Source organism: Benincasa hispida, chromosome 9, assembly GCF_027475165.1.
Source record: "Benincasa hispida cultivar pf3 chromosome 9, pf3_genome.v1.1, whole genome shotgun sequence".
Taxonomy (NCBI): domain Eukaryota; kingdom Viridiplantae; phylum Streptophyta; class Magnoliopsida; order Cucurbitales; family Cucurbitaceae; genus Benincasa; species Benincasa hispida.
In genome coordinates this window covers 8791195-8810861 of record NC_143486.1, presented here as the reverse complement: position 1 = coordinate 8810861, position 19667 = coordinate 8791195, and the positions used below count along the sequence as shown (strand labels likewise).

At 34.9% G+C, this 19667-nt stretch overlaps 1 protein-coding gene across 1 annotated transcript; it reads right to left on the bottom strand.

Annotated features, from left to right (window-relative positions):
• Positions 1 to 15361: 15361 nt before the first annotated feature.
• LOC120087276 (gibberellin 3-beta-dioxygenase 1-like) lies at positions 15362 to 17130 on the bottom strand. The gene is made up of 2 exons (XM_039044224.1): positions 16643 to 17130; positions 15362 to 15992 (listed from the first exon to the last, which is right to left on the bottom strand). The coding sequence occupies exons 1-2, from the start codon at positions 17128 to 17130 to the stop codon at positions 15362 to 15364; spliced, it is 1119 nt and encodes a 372-aa protein (XP_038900152.1).
• Positions 17131 to 19667: the final 2537 nt, after the last annotated feature.

The window sequence follows — 19667 nt, the reverse complement described above, 5'->3', positions numbered from 1 at the left end:
ATCCAGACCTCTATGGTCCGATGAATGTTAGAGCTCGAGGTGGGTATGAATATTTCATCTATTTCATAGATGATTATTCAAGGTTTGGGTATCTCTTCCTAATGCAACGTAAGTCTGAAGCCCTTGACAAGTTCAAGGAGTATAAGGCTGAAGTTGAAAACTTGTTAGGTAAGAAGATAAAAACACTACGATCTGATTGTGGTGAAGAGTATATGGATCTCCAATTCCAGAACTATATGATAAAACATGGAATTGCATCCCAACTCTCGGCCCCTGGTACACCTCAACAAAATGGTGTATTTGAAAGGAGAAATAAGACCTTGTTGGAAATGGTTTCGTCTATGATGAGTTATGATCATCTTTCAGACTCATTTTGAGGTTATGCAGTGCATACTGCATGTTATATCCTGAACAACATTCCCTCGAAAAGTGTTTCTGAAACACCTTTTGAGTTATGGAGAGGCTGTAAAGGTAGTTTACGCCATTTCAGGATTTGGGGCTGTCCGGCACATGTGCTAGCGACTAATCCAAAGAAGTTGGAACCACGTTCAAAGGTTTGCCTCTTTATAGGCTACCCCAAGGAAACGATAAGAGGATACATCTATGATCCAAATGAGAACAAAGTGTTTGATTCCACTAATGCTATCTTCTTGGAAGAAGATCACATGAGGGATCATAAACCACAAAGTAAGCTCGTATTACGTGAGATTGAGATTGCTGAGGGTTCAACAAGAGTTGTTGAACAGACCGACAGATCAACAAGAGTTGTCGAGGTCAGGACGTGTAGTCAACCAACTCAAAAGTTGAGACTATCTCGATGTAGTGGAAGGGTTATGAACCCACCAGATCGTTATATGGGTTTGACTGAAGCCTAAAACGTCATTACGAATGATGGAGTCGAGGATCTGTTATCTTTTAAGAAAGCAATGGAGGATGTTGACAAAGATGAATGGGTCAAGACGATCCTCAAGTATCTTCGGAGAACGAGGGTCTACATACTTGTGTATGGAGATAAGGGTCTGATCCTTACGGGATACAACATTGTTGATCCCTTTATAAAGGCCCTCATGGCTAAAGTGTTCGAGGGTGACCTGGAGAGCCTGGGTCTGCGGGACATGCGGTATCTTGTCTAGGGCAAGTGGGAGATGATACTGGGGTATGCCCTAGTTTATTGTATATTGTACATTTTTATATTGTATTGTACATTAGTCTCCCGAGTCATTAGGACATGGAAGATTGTTGGGATTGGTGTCCTAATTCTCCCGGAGTCTCCTTGTTTTGTAAAGATACACATTGTTCAATGAATAAAATAAATTTTATTTAATTCTGGCATTTACTCATATCCAATAAACAAAGCTCCTTGGTTATCTTATGTGAACTTAAGCATGTATATGTGATATACAAGTGGATCATGCCTTTAGTGATAACCTAAATCGGTCTGTAGTATAAGGATTAATGTGGGATACCTGATCCTTGTGACACTACGGATACGGCTCACTTTGTAGAGCTTTGCAAGTGTTGTAAACTACCACAAATGGTAGATCTTGACCACTCATGTGGAGACGTGGAGCAGGGGTGTCCTATACAAAGAGTTTGTATAAGACCTGGACCACGAGATGATTAAACTCTGTATATAACGCCGTTGATATTAGAGACTTACATCTCACCTAAACGACCATAGGTGACACGACCTCAATCCTGAGTGTTTTGGGAACTCCTGACTTTGAGGGCGGTCCTTTGATTAGTATGAGTGAGAGTGGCCAGATTGCCAACTCAACATGCCTACCTTTTTGGGGACTTGTCTGATCTGAGAGCTGGGAACTCAATCCATAATATGGAATTCACTCCTTTCTCAAAGCAGGGATAAGTAGAGAGATTGCTCCCATAAGGGCTGATTCCGGGGCTTGAACATAGTGGCCACAACTTCTCTTTGGAAGAGAAGACTCAGTCATAGTAGGACTATGACTTATGTTCATTAGAGGGTTCAGTGGTACTTAAGGAGACAGATGTAACTACAGGGGCATAACGGTTATTGGCCCAACTATACTTACGAGCGATCTGTGAAGGGTTGTCACACTCATAATATATCTGTGGTAAGGAGAGTTCAGCTGTTGGTCTTTAGTGGAGTGCCTGGTAGTTAACGAATGGTGGATCCCGTGACTAAAAAGTTTAGTCAGTTATTCCCGTACTGTTGGAGCTTCGATTTACCGGTCCATGAGGTCCCCTTGGTAGCTCAATGGATTCAGTTGAGGATCAATTCTTGGTGTTGATTTGAAATGTTCAAATTGACAAGAGGTATTTTGATTATATATGATATAATCGGTATGATGTATAAGATACATCTATTGAAGGATTGATGTAAATGAGATTTACATTAAGTACCATGGAATAGAAAAAGAACTATGATTTATATGTTTCATGAGATGAAATATTAAAACTATAGGTTATAAATATATTATTGTAAGTTGGTTATCATTTATATTTATAATAATATTAATTATTGGATAATTAATTCTTTTTCTTTTAAATAACTATATTAGTGGATGGTTATTGGATTATGGTAACCGTGAGTTTAAAAGGAAAATGGTTTTCTTATTTTCAAAAAGAGGTTTTACAAAAGATTGAAAAGGTTTTGAGTTTTCTCTCCGTGCAGAAGAAACTCACGAAGTCATCAAGTAAATACGGATTTACTAAACGATGGCTTGGCGAGCTAAACGATCGTGCAGAGTAGAGCTAAACGATCGTGCAATAGTTACTAAATGATCACATAGTTTTGCTAGACGATCGCTGGCCCAAAGTAAACGATCGTGTAGTGTCTGTAGGCGACTAAGCTAAACGATAGGCTAAACGATCGCATAGCTTTATTTAAACGATTGGGCACCGACCTATATGATAGGTCTTCGCCATCTCCTACTTGCCGAGTCGTGTACGCGATCGGTGTTTCCTTCTTCGTCTACCTCATACCAAGTCCGAACAGAGTCCACCCTCTGAATTCTCACACCAAGAATACCAAGGTCACATTGTTGGTGGTGTCAGACTTAACTCAACATCGTCGAGGTTTTTTGTAGGTCATTCGTGGTGCTGTGGAGGTCGTTCGCTGTTGCTGAAGAGTTTATGACTGAGGAGATTGTTGAGGACGAGCGCAAAGTGTTCGTACGGTGTTACATTCGTGTAGATCGAGCATTCAAGGTTACTGCTGTTTGAGCGGCCATGCGCATCAGAGAATGGAGACGCTTCTGCCATTGTGCGTAGAGTTGCTCTCTATTCATTTGTGTTTATTCATGCCATTATTTCTCGTATGATTTACATAACCGCTTGTTTTGTATTTGACTGTAAATATATGTTCATTCATGATTGTAATTTGGAATAGTCCTGTTCCGCTGCTCATGAAAATCTCGCTTCTGATTTCCTTCATTAACAACCATACAACATACCTTAATAGTCACCAGTTTTATAGTAGTCAGAAGTGGTTGTCGAAGTTGATTATCGAAGATGAATTTTGCTGGAGTTTGTAGTTAGAGGTGGTTTTCGGAGCTTGAAGTTGGTCACATGAATGTGTATTGGAGTTGGTTATCCAAAATTTTTCATCAGAGGTGGTTTTCGAATCCCGTAGTTGGTCAAGCAAAAATGGTCGTCGAAGTTGATTATCGAATATGATTTTTGCTGGAGATTGTGGTTGGAGGTGACTAACGAAGTCTAGAGTTAGCTGCATGAAGGTTGTATTAGAGTTAGTTGTCGAAATTTTTCATCGAAGGTGGTTGTCAAAGCCTCGAGTTGGTCGTCAGAGTTGCTTGCCCAAAGGTGATCAACAAAGGTGATTTTCATCGGAGTTTATGGTCGGAGGTGGTTGTCGGAGCCTACGAAGGTGGTTGTCGAAGTTGGTCATCAAAACTTTTTATCAGAGCCAAATTGGTCGTCAAAGTTGGTAGTGCGAAGGTGGTCGTCAGAGTTAGGTCACCGGAGGTGGATGTCAAAGGCCATAATTGATTGTCAGAGTTGGTCGCGCGAAGGTTGTCGGTGCTCGGAGTTGGTTGCAGAAGCTATCATCCGAAATGGTTGTTAGAGTCTAGATTTTCGTCGTTGGAATTTTCATAGGTGGTTATTGTTGGACTTTATGTCCTAAAACTCGTGATTTATAAATAATAAACTTATTATGAAAATTCAATAAAGTTGGTATTGAATATATGAATTGCTTATTTCATTTTAGAAATAAATCCAATAAACTAAAAGATCCATGACTATTACATGAGTACTTGAACTTTATGTGGAGACATAAGAGTGTATCAGGTTCGAATAAATAGTCTAAATGATCTATAGTATATGAATAAGGTTGGGTGCCTTATTCTAGCAACACTATCAGATGCGACCTACTCTGTAGTTGTTACAAGAAGTCGTAAAGTGCTACAGACGAAGTGATCCTGATTCGTACATGTAGTGACGTGAGGAGTGGAGGCATCTTTTGCAATGAGTTTGCACAAGATTGGACTACGAAATAAGTCACTGTTACTTTATAACGTTGTTTACTGTTTAAGATTGACTATTTCACAATAATGACCTGGTTAACTTGACCCTAATCCTGAGCTAACTATGAACTCCTGTTTAATCCGGATTATCCTTAGATTTGCATAGGTGAGAGTTGGCTCAACAACGCCCGCTCAATGAGCCTTCCATTTCAGGGATAAGACCGGGTAGATAGCTCGGGCATCCATCCAATGCATTCTTTTCGATCTTGTACTGACAGTACATGGAACACCAACCCAATCTCGAAATACTCACTGATGATAGGGATTGCAACTACATCAAAAACCACGACGTGAACGCACGCTTTGTCATGTTAGTGTGAGAACCTTAAATAAACTAACGATCAAGTTTTTTTATTTGTTTACTCAATTTGTAAAGGCAAACAAAAAAGGAATCCGCCTCGAATCAAAACTCTTTCTCCTTAGCACAAGCACTAAGTAAGCAAGCTACTTTTCTTTTCTACGCTACGATCTTTCTTCTCTTATGAAATTCAGAGTTTGTTTGATCGAGGGCACTTCTCCCCAATATGAGATAAGTTGGCTATAGTCCGAACAGAACTCCAACTGGGCTAATTGCATAATTATGACCTGAGGTAGTGAACGAGACCGCAAATGGATAGAAATTCTCCACTTAATGGCTGCCGCTTAACGCTCTGGCGCTCTGAATCTCGAAGGTCTTGGTAGGATTCTGACTTGCTGGCCCAACCCTTTTCTTTCTTGCAACATGGCATCCCTTGCAACATTTTGCAAGCTCCTTCCTTTGTTGAGCTCTGCCATCCCGCTCTTCGAGATCTGTCATTGGCTCTTTTCATTCAATAAAAAATTGCGATTGATTTTGATTCCCTCCCTTTAATCCTACCCGCTATCAGGGATAGTAGAGAGGTTGTTCCTTTCAGTGCTGACTTCGGGTCTTGAACAAGGGACCCAACCCTTTCATTGGTTCGAAAGGGACTTGATTTGATGATCGGATCACATTAGAGGATTAGTGAGACTTAAGAAACAAAAGGTAACCTCGGGGGTAAAACAACCTTTTGACCCAACTGTTATTACGAACAACTTGTGAAGGCTTAACTTACTAATCATGGTTATATTGAGTGGACACAATATATCTAGGGAGTGTTACTATGGGCTTTAGTGGAGTGTTCCGGTAGTTAACGAATGGGGGTTAATTTGGTATAAAGAGTTTAGCCAATTAATCTTGGATTGTTGGAGCCCATGATCTGTAGGTCTACGAGGTCCTCTTACTAGCTCAAAAACGGATTAGCCTTAGAGTAGCGTGATAAGTTGAGTTGAAACGTTCAAATTAGAATTAAGGGAATTAGTAATTATATGTGATATAATTACATGTTTAATTTTGGAATTAAACGAAATTGAAGAATCAATTAATATTTAAATATGATCTAAATATTAAATTCATAAATAAGGATTCATGGTGGTGAAATTGGTGTTAAATTAATTTAATATTTGAATTAATTAAATTATTTAATTAATTATTAATTTTATTTGAAAAATTAATTTTGAATTAATTTTTGTAAAATTAATAAAATTTTAGTTTTATTTTTTGATTTTAAAACTAAAAATAAGTTTTAATTTGAAAATAAATTTCAAATTAAAAAGAAAAAGAAGAAAATTAGAAATGAAAAAAGTGGGGTTTTCCCAGTTTAAGTGCAAGCACCTTAGTCACTAAACCACCAAGCTTTTCAGCTCAAATTCACAAGCATGAGCTATGATTCATGCAGAAAATTCATTTGCATGATAGTCATGCTATAAATAAACAAAATTGGAGTGGAATTTGATGATGATTTGCTAAATTGTTGAGAAAAAACTTGAAGAAGTTGTTCTTCAAAATTCTGTTGAAAACCAGTGACCTCCTCTCCTTATTCCCTTAATCCAAGCTTATTTTGAGTCCCACAACTCACTCTAAGACACTTAGAGGATAGTAGGGAAGGCCTTGTGGTGGTTCACGAACATAAATTAAGGAGATCGTAGCTGGAATTCGTGATTCAAAGATATTTCAAAGCTTAGTGTTGAAACTCTGTTTTTAATTTATGAGCATGCTGAGTTTGAAGCCAAAATTAATGAATTAGAATGCGTAATGATCTTGTTTTTGCTTCCTCTACATGCTTCCTTATTCCAACAGTTGGCGGAGCCCAGAGTTAGTCATCAGAGTTGTCATCGGAGGTGGTTGTTAGAGCCTGGAGATGGTCACCGAAGTTTTCATTGGAGGTGGTTATCAGAGCTTGGAGTTAGTTCTTGGAGTGTGATAGTGGTTGATGGGTGGAGCCATTGAAAACATGGAAAGAAGGGAAAGTTGGGGTGAGTTGGTATATTTATACCAACTCAACTCTACCAACATTTAAAGTTGGTGGGTCAAATAATGAGTTAGTATATTATACCAACTCAAATCAACTCATGTTGGTGAGCCAAACATCCCCTCCCCCCTAATTTTTTTTTTTTTTTTTTTTTTTTTTTTTTTTTAACTTTTTGCTTGTTTTTACATTTTATGTACGTGTGGAAGGGTTACTTTTTTTTTCGGATTATTATGTTTTGAAAAATATATTTCTAAATCAATATAAAAAGACAAACATGGGTTGCTCAAACCCACTCAAATCCGAACATCAATATTGACAAGTGGAATTTAGGTAGATTCTTCTTTAGCTGTAGAGGAAGAATTGAATGAAATGACATCATCATCAATCACAACGTTAATGGATTCCATGACATTGGGAGTGTGTTTATTCAAAACACGGTAGGCCCGACTATTTGAGGAATACCCAAGAAAAATTCCTTCGTCTGACTTTGAGTCCCATTTCCTTATGACTTCTTTGTCAACCAGAATGTAACACGTACTGTCAAGAATGTGAGAATACTATATATTCAATTTTCTTTCTTTCCACAGCTCATAGATAGTGTTCTACATTCCTGATCGTAAAACAATCCTGTTATGGATGTGACAGGCTGTGTTCAAAGTCTCTGCCTAAAACTGAATTGGTATTCAATTGGCATTCATTATCGCACGAGCCATTTCTTCAAGAGTCCTGTTTTTTCTTTCTACAACTTCGTCTTGCTAGGTGTAATAGGAGCCGAAAATTCATCGTGATTTCCAGCACTCTGGTAGAACTCAACAAACTGAGAGTTCTCAAACTCCCTACCATGATTACTCCTAATTTGTACAACATTCAACTCTTGTTCACTTTGGATTTGAAGACAAAGAATTTGAAACACATCGAAGGTGTCAGTTTTATCTCAACGAAAATGGACCCAAGTGTATCTTGAGAAGTCATCCACAACAAATACGACATATTGTTTGCCTCCCAAACTTTTTGACTGCATAGGATCCATAAGATCCATATGTAGAAGTTCCAAAACTCGAGATGACCCAGAATTGCCTATCTGCTTATGAAGAGCATGAGTCTATTTCCCAATTTGACAATCCCTATATATAATTCAAGCAGATACTGATAGAGAGGGAAAACAATTATAGCATTCTTGCTGAGAGCCTTTTAAAGGGTTTTCATGCTTATATGCCTAAGGCGTTTGTGCCATAGGCTAGCTTCATCTTTCCTCGAGAGATGACAAACCTGCAAAGAATTGTCAGGACTCCGTAGATAACAATTATTAGATAAGTGTGTACTTGTCATGATAAAAGCCTTAACATCGTCTGTAACAAGACATTTGTCTTTGGTGAAACTTACATTCAGACCTTGGTCACAAAGTTGACTGATGCTAATGAGATTGACAGTAAGCCCCATAACCAACATTCATTCAATTTTGGAAGACCTAGATAATTTAGAGTTCTCTTTCCAATGATCTTACCACACACACCATCACTAAATGTCACTTTTACTGAGCTAACAGATTTGAGATTAGATAAATAGCTCTTTTCACCAGTCATATGGTGTGAGCTACCACCATCAAAGTACCAATCACCTTTGGCTAACGATGTAAGAGAGGTCAAGACAACATTGCATCTGTTTTGAGTGTCCTTTTTTCTCCACTTCTATTTCATCATATTCTATCTAGGTCTGTAATTATGGGGAAAGCGACCAATCTTCTTGTGAAAAGAGGACCTATGGAGATCTTTCAATAACTGGTAGTAGAAAGGACGTTTATGACCTACTTTGCCACAATAGTGAAAAATCCATATTCTTCTAGAAACGTGGTCACCTTTCTTAATTGGATTTAGAGAATGATATCCTATAACACCATAAGACTCTGCATTTTGTACTCTAACAAACTCAATATTTTGCTTCCCTTTAGACTGTTTACTAGGTTAGCTACCACCTATTGGAAAACCGAGTCCAAAGTTATCATTTGTTGACTTTCTTCTTAGTAGGATTTTTTCAAGAGTCTCAGTACTAGTATTCAACAATCTCACATTCTTACTCATAGTTTCTTTTTCATATTTAACTTGTGAGAGTTCTCATTTCAATTATGCAATAGTGGACATTAGCTCGTGATTATCAAAAAATCAGAGTCTCAATCTTTTCCTTTTGTATATCAAGGACTTTCTGATCTTTTTACCATTTAAGAAATAAAGCACGACACGAAGGATCTGATGCTTCTGTGTTTGTACCATCAAAAGACTTTACTGCATAAACATCAAATTCAAAGGCCTCGTAGGAAGAGGTGGTTGAAGAAATGTTACTAACAAGAGCTTTAACATCTTCTTTTGAGTCACTACTATTATCTGTTTCAATATCAGACAAAGTGAGGACAATTAGATAAAGTGAGAACATACCCTTTACTTTGTTTCTTGAGGAAATTGGGGCATTCAACTTGAATTTGACCGTAGCCACTACACTCTCTGCACTTAATGTGCTTTTCTCTTTGAGACCCAACTGGAATAGACTTTTAATCTTCCTTCTTATTGTTTTGATGTCTGATCTAATTGGAGGGGGAAGAACCACCTGACTTGAAGGTATTGTATGCAATAGACCTCTTGCCAAATCATTTGAGTACACGGTTAAACTGTTTTGAAAGTAGTGATATAGATTCAGCAAGAGAATCTCCTGCCTCTCTATTATGATCAACAAGCTATTCTTAATAGAGGATTGAAGAGCAATGCCCATATTTTTCTTCTCGAATGGGACATCTCAAAAGTAAGCAAGGAACCAAACAGTTCATCAACTGTCAACTTGGTTGTGTCTTGAACTTCCTCAATAGTAGTAAATTTCATATCAAAGTTCTTAGGTAGAGACCTAAGAACTTTTCAAACATGTCTTTCTTCTGAGATTTTCTTGAAGGATCCTTAATGGGAGGGAACCATAAGCGAAAGTAAGATCGACCCAAATTTTATTTTTCGTTGAATGTGAGATTTTATAGTAAAACAATAAACAAGATATGCATTTATAAATTACAACATGCTTAACAAAAGGTTTTAGAAACATTACCTTTGAAGATCTTTCTTCAAGAATTCCCTCAAATAGCACATGAACCACTTGAAGACTTTCTTCAAGAAAAAAAACTTCGAACAAGCTCGAACACGACCACAAAGACTTCCTCGATATTCTCAGGGTGAAAACCCAGGAGTGGTAGATTCTAGCTATTTTGTTGGGTGTTATGTCCTAAAACTCGTGGTTTGTAAACAATAAAACTTATTCTAAAAATTCAATGTTATTATTGAATATATGAATTGCTTATTTCGTTTTAGAAATAAATCCAATAAATTAAAAGATCCATGACTATTACACGAGTACTTGAACTTTATATGGAGACATAAAAGTGGATTAGGTTCGAGTAAATAGTCAAAATGATCTATAGTATATGAATAAGGTTGGGTGCCTTATTCATATACTATATATCATGTTACCTGTTGGTTTTTATATCCTAAAACTCTCACCCATACAAATCAAAGGACCGCCCTCATTGGCAGGAGTTCACAACTCACTCAGGTTTCAGGTTATGTTACCTATGGTCATCCTGGTGAAATGTAAGTCTTTATTATGAACGGCGTTATATAATGAGACTAAACATTTCGTGGTTTGGTCTTATATAAACTCTTCTGTATAGAATATCCCCGCTCACATATCTATACATGCATGATCAAGATCAGATCATTTGTAGCACTTTACAACAATTGTAACACCTACAAAGCGGGCCATACTCGTAGTGTCACCAGAATAAGGTATCCAGCCTTATCAATCTATTAAAGACCATTTAGGTTATCACTTAAACATGATCCACCTGTATGTCTCTACATACATGTTTAAGTTACAAGAATAACCTTGGATGTTAGTTTATTGGTTTGTGGTTAATGCAACTAAAATATCACATATTTTATTAAATAGACAATAAGTTTGAATAAAATATTATATATTTTATTAAATACACAATGAGTTTGTTCAATAATGTTTACAAACTATGAACCCTACGAGATTTAGGGCATCAACCCCAACATTTCTCACCAAGAGTAAAGGATTCGTTAGCAATATCCAAAAGTCTAACATTAAAATCAACAATAGACTCATCATCATGCATTTTAAGGTTCTTAAATTTTGGCGTCAACAACTATAGTCTTGACATCTTCACTTTTGAGGTTCCCTCATGAGCAACAGACAAGATATCCTATGTTCTCCTTGGCAGAAACACACGTTTTGATAAGTTTGAATATATTACGATTTGCACCATTAAATATGACATTCAAGGCACGTGAATTCCCTAGCAAAGTTTCATCGTTTTCTCCAGACCATATTGACTCTGGCTTCAAGATTTCTTTCCTATCATCAATTTTGATGATAGGATGAGTCCACCCAGCTACCACTACCTTCCATGTTTTGCTATCGATCGACTTGAGAAAGGTAGTTATTCGTGCTTTCCAATAAGAGTAGTTAGTTTCATCTAGGACTATGGGACGAGTGGTAGAGCCACCTTCATTGATCCCATCCATGATCGAAGCACCTAATATAAATATGATCCGCTCTGATAGCAATTGAAAAAGCGTTAGGATGACTCAACACTCAAAATTCGGATGTTGAAGGGGAAGCACTAACAAATACTGTAACAACAGTATTCTAACAACAATAAAAATAAATGAACACGGGAGTTGATAACCCAGTTTGGTGATAAACTACCTACGTTTAAAGGGCTATGTGCTCAAGAAAGATAATCCATTAATAATGATGAGTGAAACAATTTACAACGTAGTTCTTATCTGTAATACACCAACTACTACAGTAGCTCACATAGAGCTCAATTCTCAGGTCACCTAGACTCCCCCTAGATGTGAGACTCCCTCTCAAATGTACTAAGCCTCCCCCTTTAATGATGAGACTCCTCTCATCGTGATATCTTCCTTTCAAGATAGTGAATTCCCTTTACTGGTGAATCTTAAGATCCCTCTAAGATAGAGAACTCCCTTCTCTGAAGTTGAATCTTAGGTTCCCCCTAAGACTGAGAATCCTTTCTCTGGCAGTTGAGGCTTAGACTCCCCTTAAGCCAGGATAATCTTCATAGTGTTGCAATTGACAGATGAAGAACTTGTACAATGGAATAAAGTGAACAATGAGCAAGAATATAGTGTAGAACAATTCGATCAGAGTACTAATAACGTATTGCTCTAAAAAATACAAATCGTCGTAATGAAACTACTCATCGAGAAGCATACCAAGACACTCCTTTTATAGACAAATCCAGAAAAGGAAACATATCCCAAATATGAGAAAATAAGCTACGCCGCAATAAAGGAAAATATCAGCTTGCTTCAATTTGCCAGATATTTCCAGATTAGGAATGTACTTAGCAAGAAAATATTATGTTGTCAAAACCTGATGTTAAGACTACATATGAGACAACAGCAGAAACCACTGGGTATCTTAAAAAAAGTAAAAGCCAATGAACAAACCTCCAACAAATTCTACAATAACTTAACCTCTTTTGGTAACCATTTCATATTTTAATTTTAGTTTTTAAAAATTAAGTTTATTTTCTCTCAAAATCTTATAATGATTTGCATATTTTTAAGTACAAAAGTTGAATTCATAGCCAAATTTCAACAACAAAACATGTTTTCTAAAAACACTTTTTTTTTTAATTTTCAAAAAATGGCTAGATTTTTATGATATTGGTAAAAAGTAGACAATAGATAAGAAATTTAGAGATTGAAAGAGTATTTTTAGGCTTAATTCAAAAAATATATAAAATCAAATAAAAGATAAAAAAAATCAAATAATTATTAAATAGAACCTTAACCAACTAAGTTCATAGTTTATCAATGTCATATATTCAAACATATTGTGTGAATATTAGTAAATAATAATAATAATAATAATAATAATAATAATAATAATAATAATAATAATAAACACATTGTAAATATGATATTTCTACATATACATCTAAATAAAAATAAAAATAGCTGACAAAGTTAAACCATAAATATTTTATTGCACATGCTAACACATCAATGATTTCAAAATTTGAAATTTCTAAAATTATGATCCATTATACGTTATTTCAATCAATCAATGTAAAAGGGGCAATGTTTAAAATACAGGCACGTTTTGGTTAAGTAATTGATAGCTCTTTCCCCATGACCATGGCTATATTAAGATTAGATTCCATTATAAAACATTAAAGCTCTTAAATTTGATAAGAAATCTTAAATTTGAAATCAAATGATTCATGAGAATAAAGTTGTATTTCATGTTCTTAGATATGTGTTTGATAACAAATTTAAAAATCGTATTCTAACTTATACAATATTGAAGATTTATTTGATCATATATTTACAAATCATAAAATTAGTTGTAGCTATCTATTAAATATTAGTTGACGATAAATAATTATTATTTTATTTATGGACATGTTTTATATTAAAAACTTTTATACAATTACTATTTATTCTATCAGGGACATTGATAGACACCGATAGAAGTCTACAAGTGTCTATCAACGTCTATCATTGATAGTTTTAAAATTTTGCGACATCTTGTAAATATTTTTAACGGTTTTACCATTTGAAATAATTTCCCTAATTTATATACATAATATATATATATTTTAAATACATTGAGTTTATAACATGACATATTATATTTTCAAATGTTTTAATCTTTATTTAATATAATTCTGCACTTTAAAATTGATATTTAGAAATCTATATACAATAAAAATATAAAAATATTGTTTTTCAAAATTTACATGGTTTGAATTATATAATAAAAACTAATAATTTTTAAAAACAGAATTTGGATTGTTTGTCAAACATATAGTTATCTAACTTTTAAAATTGGAAACATAAAACAAGATTTAGATTACTAACCAAACAAACTCTCGAATTTTTACGCACACAAAGCAACCACCATCATTGAAAATAAAGTTCTTAGATTGGGTTTTTTTTTATGAGATTGGGTGTGTGTGGAATACCCACTAATGCTTCGAGTCAAAAATTATGTACATGATATGGTAATGTAAAATTCAAAATTATTTATAATTATGAAGATTTGAACCAGAATTATTATGTATGTGAATTATTATTGAATTAATTAAGTCAATTCTAATAAATTATGGACAGATTATTCATTTGATGTGATTGAAATGGACTGAAACGGGTACTAAGCTTGCTGCAAATTGATGCATATAAACGGCTTCCATTGTAACTTAATTTTGAAGAATGCAATTTTTTGACATTTTGCTTTGTTTTTACAGGTTACTTTTTTTGGATTATTACGTTTTTGAAAAGTATCTTTCCAAAGGTATGCATATTATTTTAGAATGTATCAATATATAAATCTATTTAGCATGTGATGTGGGTACAAATGAGGAACATAGTGATTAATCAAAGTAAATAGAATTTTTAAGTAATTAAAGATGGGTTAAAAAGATTTTAACTCAACGACAATCGTAAAATAGTTGACTAATCCATTCTTTGAAGTTGAAATTTAGAACGATTTCACATTACTATAACTATTATTGTCTCATAAAAAGTAATTAATGGTTGAGTTAAACAATTTGAAAAGCTCTTTCAGGTCATGATTAAGGTGATTAAACATTGAAAAGAAAAAAAGAGTATGTGTGATTTGGTTGGGAAGTGAGAGAGAAGAATAATCTCGAGATTAATAAGGTCCCATTGTTAAAACACAACACTAACATACATTCAAAGATATGAATATATATATATATATAATTTTATTAACTCATTATGTGTTCTTTTACACAAACATAACGTAAACATCTCTTTCTAATTTTTTTTCCTTCAAATTTATATTTCATTTACTTTTACATTCCACACACGACACCATGCACAGATCTCAGGCCTTTTGATTAAAAAAAAGAGAGCAAAACTTAGTCCCGTTTAATAATTATTTGGTTTTTTTTTTTAAATTTACGTCTATTTCATCCACATTTTTTTACAATAATTTGCATCTTTTAAGTATAATAATTGAATTCTTAGCCAAATTTCAAAAACAAAAATAACTTTTTGAAGGCTACTTTTTTTAGTTCTCAAATTTTAGCTTGGTTTTTTAAACCATTGGTAAAATGTAGATAACAAAGGAAGAAATTTGAAAGTAGAAGTAGTATCATAGGCTTAATTTTAAAAAATAAAAACAAAAAATAAAATAGTTATCAAACGTGATCTTCGGTGTTAGGTTGCACCCATCTTTTGTGGAAATGGCCATCCATTGGATCGTGCCACGTGGTAATTTTTTTTTTTTTTTTTTTAAAAATATATATATTTTTAATTTTTTTTTTGTTGTGGTAAAGAAGATGGGAGGTTAGTTGCATCTTAAGATGCACCTAATCATTGTTAAAAAAACAACTCCAAATTGACTTTAATAACATTTATATTTATATAGGGCTAGAGTTGTGTTTTATTTATGGGTGGGAGGAGGTGGAGGTTGTTAGCCTACTTTAACCTGGCTATGATCATTGACGTCTAATAATCCAGTGAGAGGAGTGCAAAGACGGATAGAAGAGAGTGTGTTGTTAAAAAGCTCGGCTTTTTTACGGAGGTAACCAGTCCAAGTTACTGTGGGGTAAAGTGGTGGTTGAGTTGAACTCACAAGTTTTTTAAGTGGTGAAATTTCAGCAGTTTCCGGCGGTCCAAAAATGTATGCCACCGAGATACGTTTTCGAGTCCGATTCACCACGGCCTGATGGACCGAACTCGGGTACAACCCGTTTGTAATAATATGAAGCAAGTCTCCGACTTGAACCACAAGTGCACCAGGTATCGGCTCCACTGTCACCCACCGATTCCCTTCTCTCAAAACTTGTAACCCACTTGTGTTGTTTTGATACACAATGGTTAAGAGACTGGTGTCGGTGTGAGGTCCAAGCCCCATCGCCCGATCCGGGTTCGGGCAAATCGGGTAAGAGTTCAATTGGGTTGCTGCATTACTAGTCTTGAAATCCCCATTCGTTCCTACCCAATTCATATCTTCTCGAGTTATACCTAATTCCCCCAATGCAAGCCACATCAGCCTTCCACATAGATTCTTCATCTCTCTGTTGTATTCTTCCATTATATCACTACAACAAATTATACCATCTCAATTCTTACAAAATTATTTTAGCTCTCAATTTAGATGAGTGGTCCAATTGTAATCATCTAATAAGTTCTCATTAAAATTATTATTACAAAAGTTTCCTCTTATACATTTAATATATATAATTTGAGAAAGAATGTTACATTATTGTTTTATTTAGTAGTAGGGAATTAGCTTAAATTAAAGCAAAGTTGAAATTGAAAGGTTATGATTCAAGTTAGAGAAAAATTTACATAAAAATTGATTTTTTTTTCTTTAAAACCGTTATATACATATGTGTGCGTATATATATAATTGTGAATTATTCTAACCCTATTTGATAAGTGTTTTGTTTTTTTATTTACAAAACTAAGCCTATTTTTTTAAAATTTCTTACATGAAGTAAATCTATTTAATGAGTTTTTAGCCAAATTCTAAAAACAAAAGTAAGTTTAATTTTTAAAAACAATATTTACGTTTAAAAAATTAGTTAAGTTTTTTAAAGTATTCGGAAAAAGTAGATAAAAAAGTAATAAATTTAAACGTGAAAATAATATTTAGAGACTCAATTTTAAAAAATAAAATAAAAAAAAACTAAATAATTATCCAATGACATGGTGGTTATGAAAATATTTGTAATAGTAATAGTAATACCAATATTTGGAATAGTCTTGAGGCCATAATTTTTGGAAGTGTTGAAGAGGGGAACCAATGATGGTGAAGCCCTCAGACCACATACGTTTAGGGAAGAAGGTGGAGATACGGGCGAGGCCGTAGCCCGCGGCACCATTAGGGGTACGAGCGGCCTTAAGCTTCTGGGAAGTGGGAAGATCAAAGAGGGCATTGGCGGAGGATTCCATGGAGTTGAGGAGGGAAATGGAGATGTCGTGGTTAATGACCTGGAATACCCCCCAAGTCCGTAAGGCATTGTTGATGAGCTCGGGGACATTGGGGAGAGAAAGGTCAATTAAGGGAACAGAGTCGGAGAGGGGAATATTGGAGTTGGTTAAGGAAGGGAAAGAGTTAGGTTGAATCCAATCATAGGTTTCGGGGAGTTCTTGGAAAGAGTCGAGATTTTTGTTGGTGGGGAGGTGGACGGGGTGGGATTTGAAGATGTCAGTTAATTTGGGAATGGTGGCCATGTTTTTTCTTTTTTTGTATTAAATATATTTTGTGAGGTTTAGGTAGGCTTAGGGCTAGAAGTTGTGGTTGAGAATAAGAAAAGAAAAACATAGGATGGTGATTGTAAATAGGGAAGATGAGAGGCGAGGGAAATTACAATGCCATGATCTTCTCTCTATTTTTAGAGGTTATGGCCCTATATATTGACAAAGTTACACACATATACTCACCCAAGCTAATAAAAGTAATATTTGGGTTCATTGTAACTTCATCTATCTTTTTACAACTCATGCAAAAATGGAAGTAAAACAAAAGAAGGAAAATAATTTTGTTAACGTATTTATGAGTTATTTATGGGTATTAATGTATTTATATAATTTAGCTTATTTTTAGGTTAATTTGTATCTTTAGTTAGTATGAATTTACTTTCCTTTTATGTATAATTATCCATGTTTTACCTCTATAATCATAGAAAAATACAATAAACTTATATATGGTATCAGAGCCATACACATCTAAGGTTTAATCTACCTCTTCTTATTGTCTAAATTAACACAACCGAAGACCAAGTTTGTCATTGATCAAATCCATCTGCTACCATTTAGATCAGACCTGGAGGAGAGCACCATCATTCGTTCAGTAGAAATTAGAACGGACTCTTTCAGATCCGTCCGTTTCGCAGATAGGCAAAATCTGGTCAATTGTTTCGTTTGTTCGGTTTGATTGTAGTACAATTACTGCTACCCAGATTAGATAGATCTACTACTGTAAACCTTGAAACTTAGATTTCTAAATATTAATGATTGGAAGTTTACTTTGTTGTCTATTGATTTAAAAAGCATGTGAAACAAGTTAGTTTAATTAGTTAAGTTTTGAAGGTAGTAGCTAAGTTAAAAGAAGGAAAATTTACATAAGTAGTATAGTTTTGCAAATGAATAAATTGAGTTTAACTGTGGAAAATACTTTAAGTATAGGAAAAAGATCTCTCAGGTGAATTTGGGTGGTTTCCAACAGTTATTAAAATTATGGAGAATAATGGAAGATAAGAACCATGCGTGAAAGAGCTTAAGGCAAAGGCCTTGGTGGCTTGGTAAGAAGCTTACGTTAACCTCATTAGAGGTTACTTGGCATCGGTGTAGGCGATCAGGTGTGTGGCCAAGCGCTCAAGGGGATGCGTTGGGTGATCGCTAGACTTAAGTGGCTGGATGTGCAACCGAGCAGTTAAGGCTAGGCATTGCATGGTTGCTGTGTGGGGTGAAGCTGTGAGCGAGAGGTCTGGCATTGGTAAGGTGCAAAACCCTTAGGCATTAAGGTGTTGGGGGGTTAACTTGCTAAGTCTAGATAGTGGGCTAAGTGGAAGTATTAGAAGCCTAAGACAAAGGTTAGTGGCTTGAGGTGTCACTTAGTTATGCAAGGTAGTCATGCAAGGGCAAGTATAAATCAGAGTTTGTTGGGAATATCCCAAAACCCATAGTTCGTAAATATTGGAAAAATATTCTATTTATCAATAAAAGTATTATTGAGTTGTTCATTTAATAAAATGTTATTGATATTGCATTCTATTGTAAATCCAAAAAATGAATCCTTGACTATAGTATGAATACTTTAACTTTATGTAAAGACATAAATGTCGATCAAGTTTTAGTTTGTAGCCAAAATGGTCTATAAGTATATGGATGAGATTGGGTACCTCATCCTGGTGACACTATTGGATGTGACCCACTTTGTTTACTGATACAAATGCTGTGATCTCAAAATCATTAATGTGGATACATGCAAGTGGAGACATTCTATACAAAGGATGTTTGCATAAGAACGGACTTCGAAATAGTCACTTTTCTTTATAACGATTGTTAACTATTAAAACTGACTATTTCAAATTAATTACCTAAGGTAACTCAATCTTAATCCTGAGCTAACTATGAACTCATATTTATTTAGGACTATCCTTTGATTTGCATAGGTGAGAGTAGTTCAACAACCCTGCTCAAGAAGCCTCCCATTTTGAGGATAAGATGGGATAAATAGCTGGGAACATAGTCTTGCAAGATAGAATTCACTCCTACCCGATTTAGGGTTAGAAGATAAGTTGTTCTCTTAAGTATTGATTCATGATTTTGAACAAAGGGGCTCCAGACTGAGAGGGATATGGTTTATTAATTGGACTATAAACCAATTGATCAATAGAGGATTAGTGGGAGCTTAAGGAGCAAGATGTATTTATAGGGGTAAAACAATAATTTTGACCTAGCTGTAAATTCGAACAACCTGTGAAAGGTCGACTTACTGATTATGGTTAAAGTAGGAAAAAATATATCTATAGTGAGGAGAGTGAAACTATCGAGCTATAGTGGTGCGTCTCAATAATTAACGAATATTGATTAATTTATATGTAAAGAGTTTGGCTAATCAATCTCAAATCGTTGGAGTTCATGATCTATAGGTTCATAAGGTCCCTCTATTAGCTTGTAAAATTACTCCTTGGATTAGTGAATTGAGTGTTTTTTAAACGTTCAAAATCGAAATTAGGGTTTTGAATTTGAAGAATTAAAATTCA

Excerpts from the sequence above, each read along its gene's own strand:
- LOC120087276 (XM_039044224.1), bottom strand. The coding sequence starts at position 17,130 with ATGGCCACCATTCCCAAATTAACTGACATCTTCAAATCCCACCCCGTC. Across the intron at positions 15,993-16,642 it reads CAAGACTATTCCAAATATTG|TGATATAATGGAAGAATACA; the intron begins GTATTACTATTA and ends AATTTGTTGTAG.